Source organism: Microtus pennsylvanicus, chromosome 13 (assembly GCF_037038515.1).
Source record: "Microtus pennsylvanicus isolate mMicPen1 chromosome 13, mMicPen1.hap1, whole genome shotgun sequence".
Classification (NCBI taxonomy): domain Eukaryota; kingdom Metazoa; phylum Chordata; class Mammalia; order Rodentia; family Cricetidae; genus Microtus; species Microtus pennsylvanicus.
The window spans coordinates 24,125,480-24,146,646 of NC_134591.1; the positions used below are offsets into that span (position 1 = coordinate 24,125,480).

Consider the following 21,167-nt stretch of genomic DNA (forward strand, 5'->3'; position numbering starts at 1 on the left):
TAAAAACCCATAAAGCAGCTAAACACACTTTCAGCCATTGAAATTATAGCCAAATAAAATTAAGTCATTAAATTTCACTCTTCGTGTAATGGAATTGCCATCTTGGTGTGATTAATCTGAGTTGAAGTAGGTTATAATTGGAGTGCCAATTTAATGTAAAGGAAATGTATACAGTTATGTTCAGGACAACAATTATATTAATACCAAAATGAAACAAATGACAGCTGTAGAATTAGGTAATGAAAGCTACATGTTTTCCACATTTTAATACATCTTACATGTTCAATGTGCTGAGCCCTCAGAAAGCTCTTAAGTGTCACATTTTTTAATTGCTTTTGAATTTTAAAAACACAATTTTGCATGGTCTTAATTCCTTCTTTTTTAAAAAAAGAAAACCACATAGACATGCTTCCAAATGTGTATAACAACCATAATTACTCTCCAAAGCACAATGAAAAAAATGATATACTGTCAGCAAGCCGTTCTTCCCCCACCAAAGAGACTCACATTGGTTAAATTAAACAGTCGTGTGTAGAAGCTGCAGCTGTCAGCTCTGAACTGCTGCTCTGAGGCTGGAGGGAACAGACGTGGAGAACAGTTATCTCCTGCACTAGCTGCCACAGGCTTGGGCGAGTTATACAGGAAAGCAACAAATACCACTGATTTTCCCATATGGAAAATGAAAATATTATCAACAGCCTGTCTCACTAAATAAATACAGGAAAATCACTGTTAGCATATGGAAATGTCCTTACTGAGTGTCAGATATTCCTAATAACCCCAAAATGAAAGAAAAAATTGCTTAGTGTTAGCCAGAAGTATGTTGGAAGGCAATCTCTCTAAGATATGTTTAGAAGAAAGCTATACTAAAAGACAAAAAAAAAAAAAACCTGAATTGCCAAGAAATAAGTAAAATATTGAAGGACACAAGAATATCCTCACATTGTAGTTCCACTAACCTAAATATCGTGTGGATTCTGCGAATCCAGATATATCTCCCAGAAGCACTGAAATAAGTATACAGACTGGATCATTTTGCATGATATAGATTCATCATGTTAGGTTTCAGCTGAGGCTTGGAGTTTGCGGTTCAGAGACAGAGACCCCAGCACTTCCAGAAACAGCATGCAAGTGTTCTGAGATTCCATTTTGTTCCTCAACAACAGAAAATGTACCTTAGGGAAACGGGCTGTGGCAAACGTGTCATTTGTGTATATGGAAATGGAATTGTGAGCCCGTGCATGGGAATCCATACTTCTATGCTGGCTTTTCCCCCAAACACAGTTTTAACTGATTATCTTGGTAACAAATAGCAAGAATCTTATTTTATGTGTATGGGTATTTTGACTATATGTGTATCTGTGTATCATGTACCTGTTGTTCTTGAAGATCAAAAAGGAGTTAGAGTCCCTGGACCTAGACTTACCTGCAATTATGAACCACAATGTAGGTGCTATGAGTCAAGTCAGGATCTTCTTCTAGAGCAGAAAGTGTTCTTGCTACTGAGCCTTCTCCCTAGTCCCAAAGTTATTTTTTTTATTTTAAGTGCAGAAGGGGCATGAGACCAGTTATCCTCGGAGGTCATCAGATGTAAGCCATGCCAAAAAAGGTTCCCCAGTATAAACCATCTGATGTGAATGCTGGGAGCCTAACTTGGATCCCCTGGAAGACCAGAAAGCCCTCTTAACTGCTGAGCCATCTCCCCAGCTCCATTAGGAATCTTTAAGCAAGGAGTTTTTCTTTCTCCCATTGAGTAAGATAACACAAATATAATCCAAACGCCAAGCTGAAAAATAAGCAGATTCAGGACTTTCTTGAATGAAACCCATTATAGACAGTTGTAAAAATAAATACAGTAAACTCTTCTCCAAAGTTGTCAACTGAAGAATCAAAAGAATCTTTGTTCTACTTTAATCCCTGCCTTATCACCCATCCAAGACTCAGGAAGCACAGAGGAAGAGATGGTGGAAAGACTAGGAGCCAGAGGATGGTGAAATATGCAGCAAACAGAAGTCTTTGGACAGGGTATAACCAATGCACTCAGGAGCTCACCATAGCCATGATTAACTGTAGAAGACAGAAGCATCACGATTGGGCCAATAAACCTTCCATCATTGTTGTAATAGGAGCAGTGGGGCTGAGTCCCAGGCACCCAGCTGCCCACATGGCTAGCTTATGCCCCAAAATAATTACACAGAAACTGTATTCTTTTAAACACCGCTTGGCCCATTATATCTCAGCTAACTCTCGCACCTGGACTAGCCCATTTCTAATAATGTGTGTAGCCCACGAGGTGGCTTACCAGAGAAGATCTTAACCTGCGTCTGTCTGGAGTGGGAGAATCATGGCGACTCACTGACTCAGCTTCTTTCTCCCAGCATTCTGTTCTGTTTTCTCTGCCTACCTAATTTTCTGTCCTCTTAAAGGGCCAAGGCAGTCTCTTTATTTAACCAATGAAATTAACACAAAACAGAAAACTCTCCCCCATCACATCATGGCTGTGAAGGGACCTATGCACCTCCATGATCCTAGAGGGACTATTGGCCATTAACAGTTGTTTGGAGGAAATGTCATTTTCTTTAGTGGTGTAATCATTAATCAGTGGCCCTTGCTTGGGTAAATTAGCAATGTCAAAAAATTAAAAAAAAAGACTCCAATTAAGTTCAGTGTGTCTCAGACAGACAGATAGACACACACACACACACACACACACACACACCAGATGATAGGAGGAGGAGGGCATGCTGGGAAGAGAGGTTTCTTTGGGAAAGGAAAGGAAAAATAAGAAAACAGGACGGTGACTAGAGTGATGGAAGCTCATCAGATAAATACATAAGGCTGTCAACAAAAACATTTTAAAGAAATCCTTGTGCATAAATGGTTGAAAATAAACATCTGCAATTAATATTCTGGGGAGTTTGGTTTCTCTGAGGATGGTAGTGCTACTAACACTAGACAGGGTAAAAGAGGAAGTGCCAGGGGAACTTTTTCTCTGCTGCTTTTGAACTCCGGTGTTTCCTTAGCTTTAACAATAACAAACCAAGTGGGGTACACCTAGTTGTTTCGGGTGAAATAAAAGAATCCCCTTTAAATCGTCAGAAATAACTTGATTCTGTGGTAGTTCGAAACTGCAGTGTGACTGTTCAGTTGGATATTTGGACCGGGAAGAAACAAACTGATTACTGATAGATCCCCCCACCTTGCCTTCAGTCTTAGCTGAGAGGCACACATCACCACCTTTGCCGTTTGACAAGTACACATTATAACCTCTTTGACAGCTCAGTTTCTTAGAAAAGTGATAAAATCTCGTGCGATGGTGATCTCCAGGACTTTTAAAGAAGTGTTGCTCTTCATCTGGCTTGGCTGACATGGAATGGGAAGGAAAATGTTTGTCTCCTTAGCGCCTCCAAGTGGGAACAGAACCCCTAATGTCCTAGAGGGCAGCTTTTGAAGGAGATGTATTTACAACACACAAAAGTAAGACCAAGATGCACCAGCACTCTGACTTTGTCTTTCTAGACTTTGGAGTCTAAAGCAAAACATCTCAGGTAGAGAAAGCCAGAATTAATACCACATTCCGGGGAAGCTCAGTTCTTCCATGTAAATTTCAGTTGCTGGCAGTTTTTCCTGATGGGTTCAGAGTAAGCAGTGATGCGCAGTGTCCTTTCAGGTTCTGCATAGCAAATACATTAAAATTAATATTAGTATTAACCAACTACCCCCTCATCTAATAGCTGACCTCCACCAGGTGGGGAGCCACATGGTGCTGACTCTCAAGGATAAGATCTGGCGGTCCTTCTGCCATGAGTTTGCCCTTTAAAGCTCTTGAGTTATTGCAGCAGATTTTCAGTCAACACTTTTGGTTTGTAAGCCATTTGGAATCTTCACTGTAACAATCAGGCCTTAAACTATTATCACAAATGACCTTGACATGAGCCAGAGGAAAAGAAAAAAACAGTCGGAAAGCAGCAGTGGTGTCTGGATTCCATGTGGCATCAGGTTAGCCACGGAACTGACTCAGTAAGAAACCGAAGGAAATTCTTCCCTGTGAATGGAACCCACAGCATTCTGGTCTAAACAGAAGGACCAATGAGAGCTCCCCAAGATGATCCTACAGTCCTCATGTGCCTTGCTTATGTTGTAGGAGACAGCATTTCAATACGTTTAGGACTACATCTCAATATATTTAGTTAATATTTATACCCCATTAAGTTGTTAGATAGTGTTAGATAGTTAGATCTTAACGTAGTGGTTTGGATGCTCACCTTACTAAACCTGGATGGAGATGGGCGGTCCTTGGACTTCCCACAGGTCAGGGAACCCTGATTGCTCTTCCAGCTGATGAGGGAGAGGGACTTGATCAGGGGAGGGGAGGGAAATGGGAGGCGGTGGCGGGGAGGAGGCAGAAATCCTTAATAAATAAATAAATTAAAAAAATAAATAAATAAAAAGAATGTGCAGCTTTAAAAATGGTTAGAAATCTCATCGTGGGGCATAAATTCTCATTCTGCAAAGAATATAGAGAGAATCAAACATTAGAGAGGCGTATAGACAGCAATGATTTTCATATTCTCAATACAAGGTACCTGAGTTTTTGTTCTCTTCATGAATCTCAGCCCATGGAAATTAACAAGGGAGTTCTTTTCTTGTTTTGGTTTGTGAGTGTGTGTGTGTGTGTGTGTGTGTGTGTGTGTGTGTGTGTGTGCCTTAATCTTTAGTGAATGAGCCATCTCCCATGCCAAGGAATATCTTCACTATGCATAGAAATAGACATTTTAAGAATCAAGAGTCATTTCATGTAAGATCAAGAAATTAAGTAGACGTTGATGCACAATTACACATTTCGCAACAGATAACTTTGGAAGAACTCAGCACCTGCTCACCGTTCATGCTTCTAGGGCAGGAGCTAAGTCTGACCCATGAGCCACCTGCTCGGCACAGGGACTTTGTGGTAGATAAGATACTGCGAAAGTTACTAACTAAGGTTTTACTCTCAAGAAACCTCAGGGTTGGAGTTGGAGAGATGGCTCAGTGGTTAAGAGCCCTGCCTGCTGTTCCAGAGGACCTGAGTCTAATTCCCTGCTCCCACGTGGCAGTTCTCTGTCACTCCAGTTCTAGGGGATCCCATGCCCTCTGTTGGCTTCAGCAGGTACCAGGCACACATGTAGCACACAAAAGTACATGCAGACAAAACACTCATGCACATTAGAAATAGCAATAAATGTTTTCAAAGGGAGAAATCTCTGGGTGTTCTTATCAGAGAAGCAATAAAACTCAAATTTAAATATTGGCCATGTATCCCCAAATTAAATAGATGCACTCTACATGAATTAAGAAATGTCTCTAGGGGCTCAGAGATTAAAAGCACTTGTTGTTCTTCCAGAAGACTTAGATTTAATTCCCAGGACTCACATCTATAACTCCAGTCATCTTCTGATGCTCCCTTCTGACCTCTGTGGCCACCAGGTACACATAGAGTACACACGCATACGTGCAAGTAAAACTCTCATGCACATAAAATAATCAAACAAATTAATCAAAAAGGAAATGTTATTTGATGTTTTGATATGTGTGGTATGATTGACATTAGAACCCCAGTTCTGCACTACCTATTAGAATTATATCTGTCTCTGGGTTAAAATATCAGAATAGTGAAGCTAATAGGTCATAGTAAATAAGTGATAAAAATAAATAGATGAAATTAATATATATATATATATATATATATATATATATATATATATATAACGAAGGTTTGGAGGGACATGTTGATGTGAACTAATAGTTTGCAGATTATGATAGAGTTTCTTTGAATATGGCATTGATATCAAAGTTATTACTTGGGCAAAGCTGACTGGGTCTTCCGCGGCATATAATCACACATTTCTGTCGCTGTTTATTCCTCAGTACACAAACCTGTGTGCTGAAATCAGACAAAAAAAAATAATATGGTTTCCTAAAGTTGCTTTTTTCCTCTCAAATACATCCAGCTGCCACCTCTGAGTTGGTGAGGAGTGGGGCCATGTATTTATATGCCCTAACATGGATTTAGCCCTGCTAGGATTGAAGTTTAAAAGTCAGCTATCTCTCCACACAGAGCAGTGTGATGCACCCCAACTTGGGTCTCTATTAGCAGCAACAGGCCTGGGCAAATGACTGACCCCATAAGCCTCCATTTCTCCAATTGTGAACTGAACATTGTAGTCTCTACATCATAGGGATTATGAGGATTATCATATGCAAAGTAGCCAGTACAGGCCATGTTAAATATATTGCCTGTTGCCATAACTAAACCTTTCCTCAGACCATTGATTCCTATAGAATCTTCAAGACTTAAAATCTATTTGTAAGAACCCATTATAAAAACATCTGTTCTAAGACCATTTAAGAATGACAAGATTTATCCTGAAACTCAGCCTGCAGCTCCTTGAAAACTCATGTGTCCCACGCTCTTAACTCACTCCAGAGTTTATCCTAACACACAAAGGATAGGGTTTTTTTTGCTTGTTTGTTTGCATTTTAATTAATAATAAATGTATTGGAAATTGTAAAAATGAGTAAGGAAGCTTCAGAAACTGCTCCCGTGGAAAAGCAGCCTTCTCCTGCTCTGAGTTAATACACGCGGTCCCCACTGATAGCTCCCAGCATGCACAACGACAGCAAAATCAATAATAAAGTCAAAAGCACAGACAGAGCCATTTTCATGTGGTCAGCAAAGACCTTCCCTGCCATCCAAGAAGTCCTATATTCATCATCCCCTCCCACCATCACTCCGTAGCTCACTCCGTAGCTGCCTTCAGAAAGTTAACTCTGAGCTCTTGCTAAGCTGAGCCCTAGAGAGTGACAAAGACAAATTAATGGGGTCCTCGTGTGCCAAAATAAAGCACGGACCCTGTCACCGCCAATATATGTTAAGTCCATTAAGGTCATTTTTAATGAAGTGAACTTTTCATTGGAAGGCTCTGCCAAACTTGTTGAAGTAAATGAAAGAAAGCTTCGCAGAAATGCAAGATAAACTCATTTCACTCCACTGCAAGCAGAAACGGTCCACACAAAGTATTCTGGGTTTACAAAGCTTTAGATTTTTATCAAAGTCAGGGCTGAGTGGTGTCGACTTAAAATTTCATTGTGGAGTTAAGCTGAGAACCACGGGCGCACAGATAGCTGTCGGCCTCACGGAGTCTTGGGTCCTTTTGGGATATAGTCTTTTAAATAGTCAGAGGGTCTTCCAGGGAAAGCAGGCCCACAAAGTCATGCTCTGTTCACGCAGAGCAGAAGAGCACAGAAAGGTGATCTAAAGTGGTGTCACGTCCTCCTCTGTCATCTGTGAGGACAGTGATTTGGCTCCGCTCCTATTCACTATCTGTGATAGCATATCACTTACCCCCACAATTGCTTTGCATGTGCTGAGTTTTGTAAAGTAAATTCTAACAAAGATAAAGGCTCTCCGTGAGTCCCTGTAACCTCGGATGAGATCCAGAATGTTCCAAGTCCTTCTTTACTGAGTGGATAGATGGCACTATGATAAGGCAGTGTTTGGCCAGAGCGTCATATATAAATTATGAGGTCAGCATCGGTCTCAAAATCCTCTCTTCTATAAAACAGAATTTCCAGTGAGGTTTATGGGAAGGGTGGTTGGCACAGAGTTTAAATGTGCCTCAAGCTACTTGGCTACCCAGCAACCCATCGATATGAAATGAGCCCTGTAGTTATGAAAAATAGCTTACTACCATCAAATAAATGAAACACGAGGCTGTGCACATCCGCTCTCATGCCATAACCCCAGCACTTGGAAGACCGAGGCAGGAAGATTGCCACAAGTTTGAAGCCAGTCTTCACTACCTGGTGTGTTCCAAGTCATCCTGGGTTGCAGTGTAAGACCCTGACTCAAGCAAAGAAAAGGAGGGAAGTGGGAGGTAAAGGAGGGAGAATGTGTCAAATGAATTTTTTATCATGAATTATCCAGGGAGCTGATTATGGTTTTGAAACTAATTCAGATAAAGAGTTGGGCTTAAAAAGGTTCATATTTTCCAGAAGATAAAATCATTTACACCAACAGGAAAGCTTTGAATAATTATGCACAAGAAACATCTGTGTCATCACCACCCCGTTACAAGGAAATGTCTATCTCTTTGGCGTGACACATACCTAGTCAAAGATATTTCAAGTCTGTCTCTCACAGAGTTAGATAAGAAGCTGAATAATGCCAGCGCTTATTGAAAAGTCACTGGTAATCTCTTCTACCCATCCTACAGCGTATCCAACAGTCCCCATCTCCAGTGGTTTGGTGAGCTATGTACATGAACTACATATGCCAATAAGTACCGCTGTCAGCTAAGATTATTCAGTGGTTGATGCTGACAGTGAAAATGGAAAAAGAAGTTAATGAGAGTAAATTAGCATTTCAGGGAATAACAGATAGAACTGCCCTGTCAGTTGGAATTAAGAATTGAAGGAAATTGAAGAGTCAAGATGAACTTGTGAATTGTTCTAACCAGAGGCTAGTAGGAATACCTGCTGTGACAGAGAAGACTGGAAGTTGAATACATTGCTGTGGGGGAAATCAAGAATTCCATCTGTGGGGCCTGGGAAGATGGCTCAGTGGTAAGAGCACTTGCTCTTCAAGCATGAGGACCTGAGTTCAAATGCCCAGCACCCAAGTGAAAAGGTGGGCATGGGTGCCAAGACCTACAATCCCATAACTTGGGGACAGAGACAAGTGGATCATAAGAGCTCACTGTCTAGCCAAGCCAAAATAACAAGCTTCTGGTTCAGATCTCATCTCAAGGCAATAAGGCCGAGAGCAGCAGAGAAAAACAGTCAATACCCTGCTCTTACCTATACATGGACGTGCACCAGCAAGCATCCCCACACAATCATGTTCATATACCACACATGCACACACACACAATGCACACACATACTACACCATGCACACACTCATACACCATACACACATATCACACACACACACCCCATGTACACACATATACACACACATATCACACACACACCCCATGTACACACATATACACACACATATCACATCACATACACACACCATATAGCATACACATCATACATTACACATATACATGTACCATATACACACATCATACACACATACTACACTACATACACACACCATATATACACATACACACTATACATTCACACTCACACATACACACATACCACCTCATACACACATTGTATACCACACACTCATACACACACATTGTACACCACACACACATACACACATATGCATCACACATATACACACCACATCATATACACACACCATATACCACACACACCATACATCACAACATATATACCATACACACACACACACGCATATGCATAAATGCACACACACCATCACACATAGAGAAATCCATTTAAATTGAAGATGCTTTTGGAACATATAAATAGAAATATTAAGAAAAGATAGCAATATGTACTAAAACATATGAAACCTTATCAGCTATGTATGTCATGGCTCGAATTCCCAGTCTGTGTGTTAACTTGGGATGCCGAATGTCCCGATTTCGTCAGGAGTTGGTTAGGATTAACCAACTGACTCGTAAAATGCTTTAAAGCACTGTGCAATTCAGTGTTTGACATAGAAGGGCGAGGTACATTATTTTTTACATTGATTTCTTTAGTTGGGTCGGGATAAGATAGGTCATCAGGTGTGTGTGTGCCCTGGCATGTGTGGGGGGGTCAGAGGACAGCTTGCAGGAGCTAGTTTTCTCCTACTATCTTGCGGGTTACTGGAATTTGATCTCAGGTCACAAGCGCCTTTACGCACTAAGTCATCTCTCTGGCCCTGATTTCGTGTTTTTTTCCCAGTACGATTAATATTAATTTAAACCTTTATTTCAATTCAGTAAATATTATTTGTTCTCTGAAAAGAAAAAGTTCTAAGATTAAATACTTTAAAATTTTTTCCTGATGATAATCACTGAAATTAGGAGTTATTAATAAGTACATTGGAAGCTCTTGTTAGAGCTCTGAGGCATCGCAATCCTTAGGGTTTGGGGACAGATGGACCAGGAAAGGTGACTGAGAAGGTGGTACCCAGAGAAGCAAAGCAGGCTTGGCGTCATTTAAGAAGGAAGCTGTCTTGGTTTCCTTACCTGTTGTGGAATAAAATGTCCTGATAAACGAGCGCTGGGGAAGGGTTATCTCAGCTCCCAGTTCAGTCACCACAGCTCAGTGCTCCTCCTGGGAGATCTCCTCCTGGGAGAAAATCCTTGAAAAGACCATGTCTCTTTATGCCCTCAGATTCTCTTTTACTTCAGGCACTAAGCAGTTTCTGCAAGAAAGCTATTGGAAACTTTGTGCAGATGCCAGCTGCCTCACAAAGAAGCCCAAATGAAAAGTCTCTTTTGTTTATGTTCTAGGATCCGTCAATCTGTTCTCAGTTTTACTGAGACATATCATAGTGTTTATGATGCTCACTCACCTGCAGGCATGGTGTGCAAGGATTCAGAGAAGCTACAAGAAGTGGTTCTGTCGGAGGCCCTGTGGAGGGGGGCCCCTGGGGAGCACTTGGCCTGGAGACCTCCATAGGAGCTGCATCACTAACATGGGATTTGCAGCCCCAGAGGCTATGAGGGGACAGTGCTGGAGAGTCACTCCATAGTTCCATCCACACCTAGTACCCTAGCCAGGGCTATGCGTGTTTAAGTGAGATTCTATTTATCTGGGATGACAGGTTCTGAGAAAATATAGAGCAGCCTCGTGGAGAACTATTCTTTTCAGTAATCCTTTTGAAACTTAAGTTTATTTTTATACCTTGACAGTTTCATATAAATATATAACAGATTCTAGTCCTTTTCACCCCTCTTATCTTGCTTCTTTCTCACTCCTCCCACTGAAGCCCTTCTCAGCAGCATGCACTTAGTGCCATCCTATTTTTGACAAACATGCCAAAAATATACTTTGGAGATCATTTTTTAATTGTTTTATTGAGCTATATATTTTTCTCCACTCCCCTCCCTTCCTCTCCTTTCCCCCTCTACCCATGCCCTTGCTCCCAACAATCCCTATTTACTCAGAAGATCTTGTCTTTTTTTTACTTCCCATGTATATTAGATTCATTTATGTCTCTCTTAGGGTCCTGTTTGTTTTCTAGGTCCTTGAAGATTGTGAATTGTAGGCTGGTTTTTCCTTGCTTTATGTCTAAAAGCTACTCATGAGTAAATGCATATTATATTTGTCTTTCTGGGTCTGGGTTACCTCACTCAATATGATGTTTTCTAGATCCATCCATTTGCCCACAAATTTCAAGATGTCATTAATTTTTTTTCTGCTATGTAATACTCCATTGTGTAAATGTACCATACCTTCTTTATCCATCTTCTTTATGCCCCTTCGGTCAAGGGGCATTTAAGTTGTTTCCAGGTTCTGGCTATGACAAATAATACTGCTATGAACATAGTTGAGCACATATTCTTGTGGTATGATTGAGCATTCTTGGGGTATATACCCAAAAGTGGTATTGATAGGTCTTGAGGAAGGTTGTTTCCTAATTTTCAGAGAAATCGCCCTACTGATATCCAAAGTGACTATACCAGTTTCCACTCCTGCCAGCAATGGAGAAGTATCCCTTTACCCCACATCCTCTCCAGCATAAGTTGTCATCAATGTTTTTTATCTTGGCCATTCTGACAGGTGTAAGATGGAATCTCAGAGTTGTTTTGATTTGCATTTCTCTGATGACTAAGGATATTGAACATTTCTTTAAGTGTCTTTCAGCATTTTAAAATCATCTGTTAAGAGTTCTCTGTTTAGGTCTGTACCCCATTTTTTATTAGATTGTTTGTTCTTTTGATGACATATTTCTTGAGTTCTTTATATATTTTGGAGATCAGCCCTCTTTATGATGTGGAGCTGGTAAAGATCTTTTCCCATTCTGTAGGCTGCCATTTTGTTTTGTTGACTGTGTCCTTTGCTTTACAGAAGCTTCTCAGTTTCAGGAGGTCCCATTTATTAACTGTTGCTCTCAGTGTCTGTGATACTGGGGTTATGTTTAGAAAGTGATCTCCTGTGCCAATGCATTCAAGTGTACTTCCCACTTTCTTTTCTATAAGGTTCAGTGTGGTTTGTTTTATGTTGAGGTCTTTGATCCATTTGGACTTGAGTGTTGTGCATGGTGATAGATATGGGTCTATTTTCATTCTTCTACATGTTGATATCCAGTTATGCCAGCACCATTTGTTAAATATGCTTTCTTTCTTCCATTTTATATTTTTTGCTTCTTTGTCAAAGATCAGGTGCTCATAGATGTGTGGACTGATATCTGGGTCTTCGACTCAATTCCATTGGTCCTCCTGTCTGTTCTTATACTAATACTACACACTTTTCAGAACTGTAGCTCTGTGGTAGAGTTTGAAGTCAGGGATCGCGATGCCTCCAGAAGTTCCTTTATCATGCAGGATTGTTTTGTCTATCCTGGGTTTTTGCTTTCCATATGAAGTTGAGTATTGTTCTTTTGAGGTCTGTGAAGATTTTGATGGGCCTTGCATTGAATCTGTAGATTGCTTTTGGTAAGATTGCCATTTTTTACTATGTTAAATCTACCAACCCAAGAGCATGGGAGGTCTTTTCATATTCTGGTGTCTTCTTCAATTTCTTTCTTCAAAGATTCAAAGTTCTTGTCATTCTTCCACTTGTTTGAGTTACTCCAAGATAGTTTATGATATTTGTGGCTATTGTGAAGGGAGATATTTCTCTGATTTCTTTCTCAGCCCATTTATCATCTGTGTAAAGGAAGGCTACTGATTTTTTTTTATTTAATCTTGTATCCTGCTACATTACTGAAGGTGTTTATGAGTTGTAGAAGTTCCTTGGTAGAATTTTTTGGGGTCACTTATATAAACTATCATATCATCAGCAAATAGTGAGAGTCTGACTTCTTCTATTCTGATTTGTATTCCCTTTATCTCCTTTTGTTGTCTTATTGCTCTAGCTAGAGCCTCAAGTACTAACTGAATAGACATGAAGAGAGTGGAAAACCTTGTCTTGTTCCTGATTTCAGTGGGATCACTTTGAGTTTGTCTCCATTTAGTTTGATGTTGGCTGTTGGCTCGCTGTATATTGCCTTATTATGTTTAGGTATGCTCCTGTATCCCTGCTCTCTCTCTAAGACCTTTATCATGAAGGGATGTTTTATTGTGTCAAAGGCTTTTCCAGCATCCAATAAGATGATTCTGGTTTTTTTTTTCAGTTTGTTTATAGGGTGGATTATGTCGACTGTCAATGGAGATCATTTTTAAAGTAAAACTTCAGATTGTGCAAATGATTTGAAGATTCCTAGGTAAATCAGTTGAGGAGCTGTCTTCCCTTTGTAGCATTCCCTTTGTGGTGTTTCTGCTTAATCTGATTGTTTTGTAAAGGTTTTAAACCGCCTCCCCTCAACTTCATTTGAGACATTAGGGAGCCTCGTGTCAGTTTCCCTGACGTCATGGAGAGGTGGGACAGGAGAAGAGCAGAAACAAGACAAGAGGCTGTCTCTCTGCAGCCTCTCTTTCACCCAGCCGCAGTCCTTTCCCATCCTTTGCCAGTTTCCTTCAATGCACAAAGACCCAGCTTACATTTAAGTCACTGTATCCAGTCCAAAAGCTCTTACTCTCTTACTACCTCGTGTCACCCAAAAGCAAAAGAACAAACTTTTCAAACATATTTAAGTAAATGTGGATAAAAGAAATTTGCAAATGGATGCAAACTCAGTGTGTCTATTGGGCAGTGAAGCCCTAGATCCTACTAGATAATTGATCTGCCTTGTGAAAGGAAAGTCATTTGCATTATCAGCTTTCTGCAACCAGTAGAGTGGAAGAATACCTCAAAGTCGGTGAAAGTCTAAGATAATCAGGAAAGATGTACGGAACAGAGCGTTCCTTTTCCTCTGTGACCCATCTTAAAGCGCTCCATTACTTCCCCCAAGTGCTCTGCTTTATTCCTGCGCCTCCCTTCTCGCTCTGCTGCCACACCACAAATTCCAAACATAAATACGTACCAGAAAGAAGAGGAAGCCACAACCCTATAGACTCACAGCTAAACAATGAACTCAAATTGAAAACTACCAAAAGTAGACGTGTGCAATGTGATTCCCTGAAACTTCCAATATGAATTTTGAAACTTGGACTTATGACTAATAACCATATAAAAATAGCATTCTTCCAGGACTGGAGAGATGATCTTACAGAGAACCCTAATTCAGTTCCCAGTACCCACATGGTTGGTTACAACAGCCTGTAACTCCAGTTCCAGGGATATAATGCCTTAACAAGTACCAGGCACAAACATGTATGCAAGCAAACATTTACACGCATGCATAAAATGAATCTTTTTTTAAAAAATGGCACACTGATAAGGATATCTTTCCACTGACTAATTCTGGTAATTTTTCATTTCTATTACTGTGTGTGCATACATGTGTTCACAAGTGTGTGTACATGCACGCACACACACACACACACACACACACACACACACACACACACACACATGTATGGGTCAGAGGACAGTTTTTGAAAGCTGGTGCCTTCCTCACACCACAGGTTCTGAGGATCAAACCCATGTCCTCAGGCTGGGCCGGTCTTGCTCAGCAAGCACTTTCGCTTCTCAGCCGTCTTCCAGCCCTCATTTAGGGCTCATTTTTGAATCAGAATTGTATATAGGAGAGAAGTGGGAAAGGGGAGATGGGGGAGAGAAAAAGAGAGGGAAGGAGATGGAGAAATTCAAAGTAAGGACAAAAAGGAAAGTTAAGATGTCAGTTTCAGAGCATACCCATAACGCCCCAGCCTCATTTGGACTCATATCTGTAGTGATATACGGCTAATCCATTCAAGCGTTTGCTTGTTTTTACTACTTTGGGGCATGCCCCTAACTTCTTAATAGTTGGTAACAAACTAAAGCACTTAGGGATCTTACAAGTGACTGTGATTGTCACTGCTTTCTGTGACATAAGAGGGATTCGAGTAATAAGTCTAAGTCAGAAGCTCTTTGTTAGTGAGATGAACAGTTAAGCTTGCAATGAAAGGCCAGATCAAAGCCCACTTCATTCATTTTCCGTGCGCGCGCGTGCGTGCGTGCGTGCGTGTGTGTGTGTGTGTGTGTGTGTGTGTGTGTGTGATCTCAGAAACGGGAAAACTATTTATGGAGATCATGTCATCATGTCTGAAGTTCACACCTGTCTTTTGAAGACTTCTCTGGCACACCCATTCTTTATCATTCATCCAGCAGTGCTGCACAAACACAAAGAACTTTTAAAATGACCAAGTTAAGCTTCAGTAAGAACACGGAACTGTTATCCACTGCAGGGCATCCCACTCAGCAAGGGATATTCAGGATGGGACTTCACAACATCACACTTAAGCCTCCTCACTTGCTGCCCTCTCTGGGGCCTTGCTTCCTCCCACTCGTGGCCTGAAACCCCGAGATAATCAATGGACAGCTATAAGATGTAGGAATATGAAGGAATGCTTCCGAAGAAACACAGTCGCCCCTAGAGCCATTTGTACAATCAGATGGTCTTCCTGAAATATAATCTCCTGACTTCAACAAGGGGGGACTGTGTTATGCTTTAACCGTGTGTGCAGCAGAGAAATTGAAATGGCTGCCAAAAGACAGCACCATCTCAAAACCGAATTGTTTTTAATCTGAACCTCATGGGGTCCCAAGGATCGCAGGTTGGGATCTACATCGGTGAAGCTGTTTTTCATTTGATATGACTCTCATTTGGAGAAAAGCAGATGTTTATTTGCCCTTTATTATGAGGGGACAGGGTATTTTATTACTATCAACTCTACCATCCATATAGTCAAAATTCCCACACATATATTTTATGTGCATCTTTACATATTATAGAAATGGATGAGAAGTCTTTTTCATTTAAAAACCCTACTTTCAAAAAGAACTCTTGCTACTGTAGGTCTATTGGGCTTCTGTATCTTTAGGGGTAATATTATTCAGATTCTGCAAAGATACTAAATGTAAAGTCATTCATCTTATAGGCAAAAGGGAGCTGAGGACACAGTTTGTGTGTCATGTCTATTCTAAGACTCACTTTAGAAAATAAAACACAAACAAATACAGCTGGTTACTCTGTGTGTGTGTGTGTGTGTGTGTGTGTGTGTGTGTGTGTGTACCATATATACATATAGAGAGGGGGGGATACCTAGAACTAAATTAAGTTTGGAACTGTATATGAATCTCAGACTGTTTGGCCTCTCTAGCAGACATTATGTTCTTATAACAGCAGCCCACAGGCAAGATCCAGATCCTTCATCATCTCACCCCCTACTCTACCCTTACCCAGTTTCTACAACTAAAGTTTTGTTGGAGGCAGAGATGGGCAGATCTCTGTAAGTTCAAAGCCAGCCTGGTCTACAGGGTGAGTTCCAGGACAGGCCCCAAATCTACAGAGAAACCCTGTCTCAAAAAAACAAAACTAAACAAAAAAAGTTTTGTTGGAACCTAGCCCAACTGATCTACTTATTCACCTCTTCCAACAATGGCTGACTTGAATGTTGCAACACAGACTACACAACATGCAAAATCTAACCTAGCTCTTTATGGGGAAGGCTTGTGGATTCTTCCAGTGTAAGAGTCACAGAAGAAGTCTATTATTATCATGAGAAGAATGCTAGGAGAAGTCCATAGGATGCAATTGGAGTTTTTGCTAACTTACGCTAGAGCACAGGTTCACAGCCTGTGGATCTTGACACTGTGGAGGTTCAACAGGCCTTTACAGGAGTCACCAAAGACCACTGGAAAACACAAATATTTACACTGAAATTCATAACAGTAGCAAAATTACAGTTAGGAAGCAGCAACAAAAATAATTTTATGGTTGAGAGTCATCACAGCATGAGGAACTGTATTAAATGGTCATGGCAGTAGGAAGGTTAAGAGCCACTAATTTAGGACAAAAATAGGTACTACATTTTAAAAAAAAGTATTACTCTTCACTCCTTTGTTAAGTCATCTGTTGCTTTCTTATCTACAAAATGACTTATGCAGACTTCCGTGTTATAAAATCCAGGACTGTGTATTTGTCATGATTCTTATTCCAAGAGTGAGCCAGGTGTCTGTGAATATGCAATAAGAAAATTTGTAACAACAGAATGTGCAATAGGTGATTTTAATAATAGATTCTGTTTTATATTTCAAAAGTGTTCAGACAGGTGGCATTATTTAAAGGAGGAAGACATTGAAATATTTTGGGAATACTATTTGCCCATATGTCACTATACTAGAAGATACAGAAGCCAAATATGATATTGGGGTAAAACTTTTTGGGGACCATCCTGAGTAGCCATTCTATTTACCATTCTGGTGGGATGGCTCTTCCAGGATAATCAGAGGGAGACTCTTTTGGAAGGGTCATTTACCCTGCCTCCAAAAAGTGTATGTGCCTTGGGCAAGGACACTCCTCTGGGGCAGACTGATCACTTCTGTCCCACAGAAGGCCAACCTCAGACTCAGGAAGTGTCTTGGTTGTATCAACAATGGGTTGGTTTGCTGTTCGAGTTTCAGTTTCCCTGAACTAGCCATGAGCTGTTTTAATGCTGTAATATTCTTATTGGTTCCTTTTCTGCCAAAGTCCTGGTGAAGAAGCCTAGTTTTGCTGCCTTGCCGACATGCCTCCCTGTGAGAAAGCAGAGGATCATGGGGGTGGGGAGGAGGTCATTAGCCCAAAGTTCGTTCTCCAAATTATTATACTAGCTTTTCAGAGAATGTTAATGGATCCCTCCGGGCTTTTTCCCTTAGGACCTCTCAAGGCCACTGAAGTTATGGCTATGGTTGATTAATGAAGAGCAAAAGCTTTTGGGGAATTTGGATATTTTCATACACTCTAAAGAAAGTCGGGGGGGGGGGGGAGCCCTTACTAGTATCGCTTTTTTCCAAGGGTGGGGGTGGAGGAGGCGGACCAAACTTGTATGACTGCCGAGTCTCTTGTTTACTGTAACATGCCTGTGGCTTTCAATCTGAGCATGGTTTTCTATGTGATATAAAAAGACATGGAGTTCAGACTGATTCAAAGAATGTGCGAGGAACAAGGCAGCGCCATTCTTGGAAGCTTTAAAAAAAATCCCTCTTTGTGCATAAAAATAAATCCTGGGAAGTACACTGAATCTGAGCAAGGAAAGTAGAAGATACGTGTTCCAAACTAAGAGAAAACTCTTCCTGGATGTCTCCAGGGGCTCGTTTTGTTATCGTCTTTTAGTATCAGTATTAGCCTAGTGTAAGAAGTGCCAGCATCCTGCAACAGGCCCAAGAGCTGGGATTTAGAGCGAGGAGGAGCCCCACCAATGTCCCGTGGCCACGAGGGGTGCAGAGCAGTGAGCAAGCAGGTGGTCCGTGATTGGAATGTCTCGCAGCTGGGAGTTCACATGACACTCTGGGAACACGCTCCAGCCAGCTCATGAGCTAACGTGAAGCTGCCAGCCCAGGACGGGGTGGAGGATCCCGAGCACATCCTGACATCCTGGTCCAGCTCTGGGGAGCGGAGGCAGGTGCGATGCAGCCCCTCACAGCCCCCATGGCCTCCTGCCTGGGGCTTCTCATCCTGTCGTCTTGTTTCCTTATCAACTGCAGGTTCATTCCAGAAGCTTGGTCGGCCTGTACTGTCACCTGCGGTGTGGGAACCCAGGTGCGAATAGTCAGATGCCAGGTGCTCCTGTCTTTCTCTCAGTCCGTGGCTGACCTGCCTGTGGATGAATGCGAAGGGCCCAAGCCCGCCTCCCAGCGTGCCTGTTACGCGGGACCCTGCAATGGGGAAATTCCGGAGTTTAATCCAGATAATGCAGACGGACTCTTGGAAGGCTTGCAGGACCTGGACGAGCTGTATGACTGGGAATATGAGGGCTTCACCAAGTGCTCCGAGTCGTGTGGCGGAGGTAAGGAGGGGACCCCAGATCAGTCTACCATCTTCTGGGTTTCTTCTCTCCCTAAGTGCAACTGTGTCAAATGGCTGTCCTAGTCCAAGAATGATAAGTGAAGAAAGGAGAGGCCGCCGTTCTAAATATAAAATATCCCGAAGGAAACCTTGGTGGATTTCTTTTGTCCCAAGTGGCTCTCCCAGTCAGTTGTGAGCAGCCAGCATAACTGATGCCTGTCTTGCAGCTGTCGTTCCAAGGTTATATTCTCAACGCCCAGTCTTGTTTGTCTGTGCCTTTTCCTCCGTGCGTTTGGGGTGAAAGGAAACCCCACTTCAGCACATCCTACTGTTCTCAAGAACACAAAGAGAGACCCAGAAATTGATTTGGCTCCTTTTCCAAGTGAAGGAGGGTGTATAAAGACAGTGAACGTCATGCGCAACCGGCACTAGGGGAACAAGAGAACAAGGAGCAAAAGCAGCCCCCGCTCTGTTCTGTAAGAGGGAAACCAGGTTGCAGGGAAGTCGGGGGACTCTCTCCATCCCTCACAGCTAGTAACGATAGCACTGGGCCCAGGCCAAGGCTTCTGGTTTCTGTCCTCACCCAGTCTCTCCATCATACCATACCTCTCTACACTCATGCAGAATCCCTGAAGCTTTCTCATTGTGGGTATTAGTTAATGTCAAATGTTTACATATATTTTCACCTGGCTCCCTTGGGTATATTCCATGATGATCTAGAAATAGTTTCCGTGATGTTTGCGTTAACGTATTAATGGTGACCAATAACCGTACATATTTATGGAGCAGTGAATGATTTGCTGTATATATGGAAGGAAGATTAAAACCAAGCTACTTAATCTCCTCAGTGATTCTTGAGGGGAGCCAGGGAAGTATGTGTGGTTGCATTAATCCATATGGGTGTGTGTAGAAGAACCAGAACATGACGCCCAGGGTCTTCGTGGATTACTCCTCCCTACAGACTTTCTCAGAAGCAGGAGTGTACTGTTTCAGACTGGGGAGCAAGTCCCTGAGGTCCTGACGCCTCTGCAGCCCCTGTGCTGGAATTTCAGGTGCAGGCTGCCATCCTTGGCATTGTAGTGAGTGGCAGTGATCAGAACATATGAATGTCCATCTTACACAGAAACACTTTACACAATGGAGTCATCTGCCAGCCCTGTTATGGATTCTTTATTTAGAATATTATGGAAAGGAATGTGCTAGGAAAATCAATTAATTCTTTAAGATTATGATATGCTTTGTCATCATGGACAAATACATTGCCATTGCAACTCCTGTTTACGTCATTTTTTGACTGGTGGTAGGTTGCGGGCTGATTTCCCACCAAAGTCTTAGGGGCTCCTCATGCCCAGTGAAGATTTGACTTAACCAGTGGGAAAAAAAATAGTCAAATAGCTTCCCAAAACTGTTTTCTAAGCCATGACATTTGGGAAACTCTTTTAAAGGCATCTTTTGTTCTGGCTGAGAATGTAAGAATAAATGTGGCCACATTGTCCATTCACACGGAGCTGAAAAGGCCTGAACTCTGCTAGCAAAGAATGCACTTCTCTCTAGCAGTTCTTTCTAAACATTTAATAGTTCTGACCTCAAGGTTCGTGTTTGTATGCACATCTTCCAATTTCAGGCCCTGGAATTGCTGGAGTGTTTTAATGGAGAGCCCTGCTATTTTAAAATCAAAACTCTTCCAGATGACTCTAGGGGACAGAGTCCTGAAACACAGCTAATGCGCCGTGTTCGCTTGGTGTGGGTCTCTCACTTTGAGGACATCCTTTCTTTCATGCCTGATGAGAGAGCCGTGTTAAATAAACCTCGTTGATCTCTGAACCCCTACAGGACCCAAGAGGCCAGGGGAGAGGCTGGATGCAGCTGGTGACCACCATTGCTTCTTTTGTTTTTTGTTTTGTTTGTGAGACTGGGTATCACCCTGTAACCCAGACTGGTCTTGAACTTGTGGAATCCTCAACCACAGCCTCCCGAATGCACTCGTATTACAAGCATGCACTACCATACCCAATTGCTCCTCTTAAATGTAATGAGTGACTCTGAATTCCAGTGGTTGTGCTTTTAGCCCAGCTTTCTATGATCATCTACACTGAATGTTCATTATATAAACTCAAAAACAAATGTGTTTGGAAACACACCATGCTTTCTCTGGTGTGGTTCTCAGTTACAAGTAAAGCCTGGAATTTTATGAGAAGGTGGAAAAATAGATGCAGTAATGGGATATAAAACTAACCAGATACCCTTCTCT

The 21,167-nt window shown here is 41.7% G+C and overlaps 1 protein-coding gene across 5 annotated transcripts in view; it reads left to right on the forward strand.

The window, feature by feature from the left end:
• The window catches only part of Adamtsl1 (ADAMTS like 1), a 376,592-nt gene that overhangs the window by 193,166 nt on the left and 162,259 nt on the right, over positions 1-21,167 (forward strand). For all 5 annotated transcript variants that reach the window (XM_075945016.1, XM_075945018.1, XM_075945014.1 and 2 more), the window contains one exon: positions 18,616-18,917. In XM_075945016.1, coding sequence (XP_075801131.1) covers positions 18,616-18,917 — 302 coding nt within the window. The remainder of the gene's footprint in view (positions 1-18,615; positions 18,918-21,167) is intronic.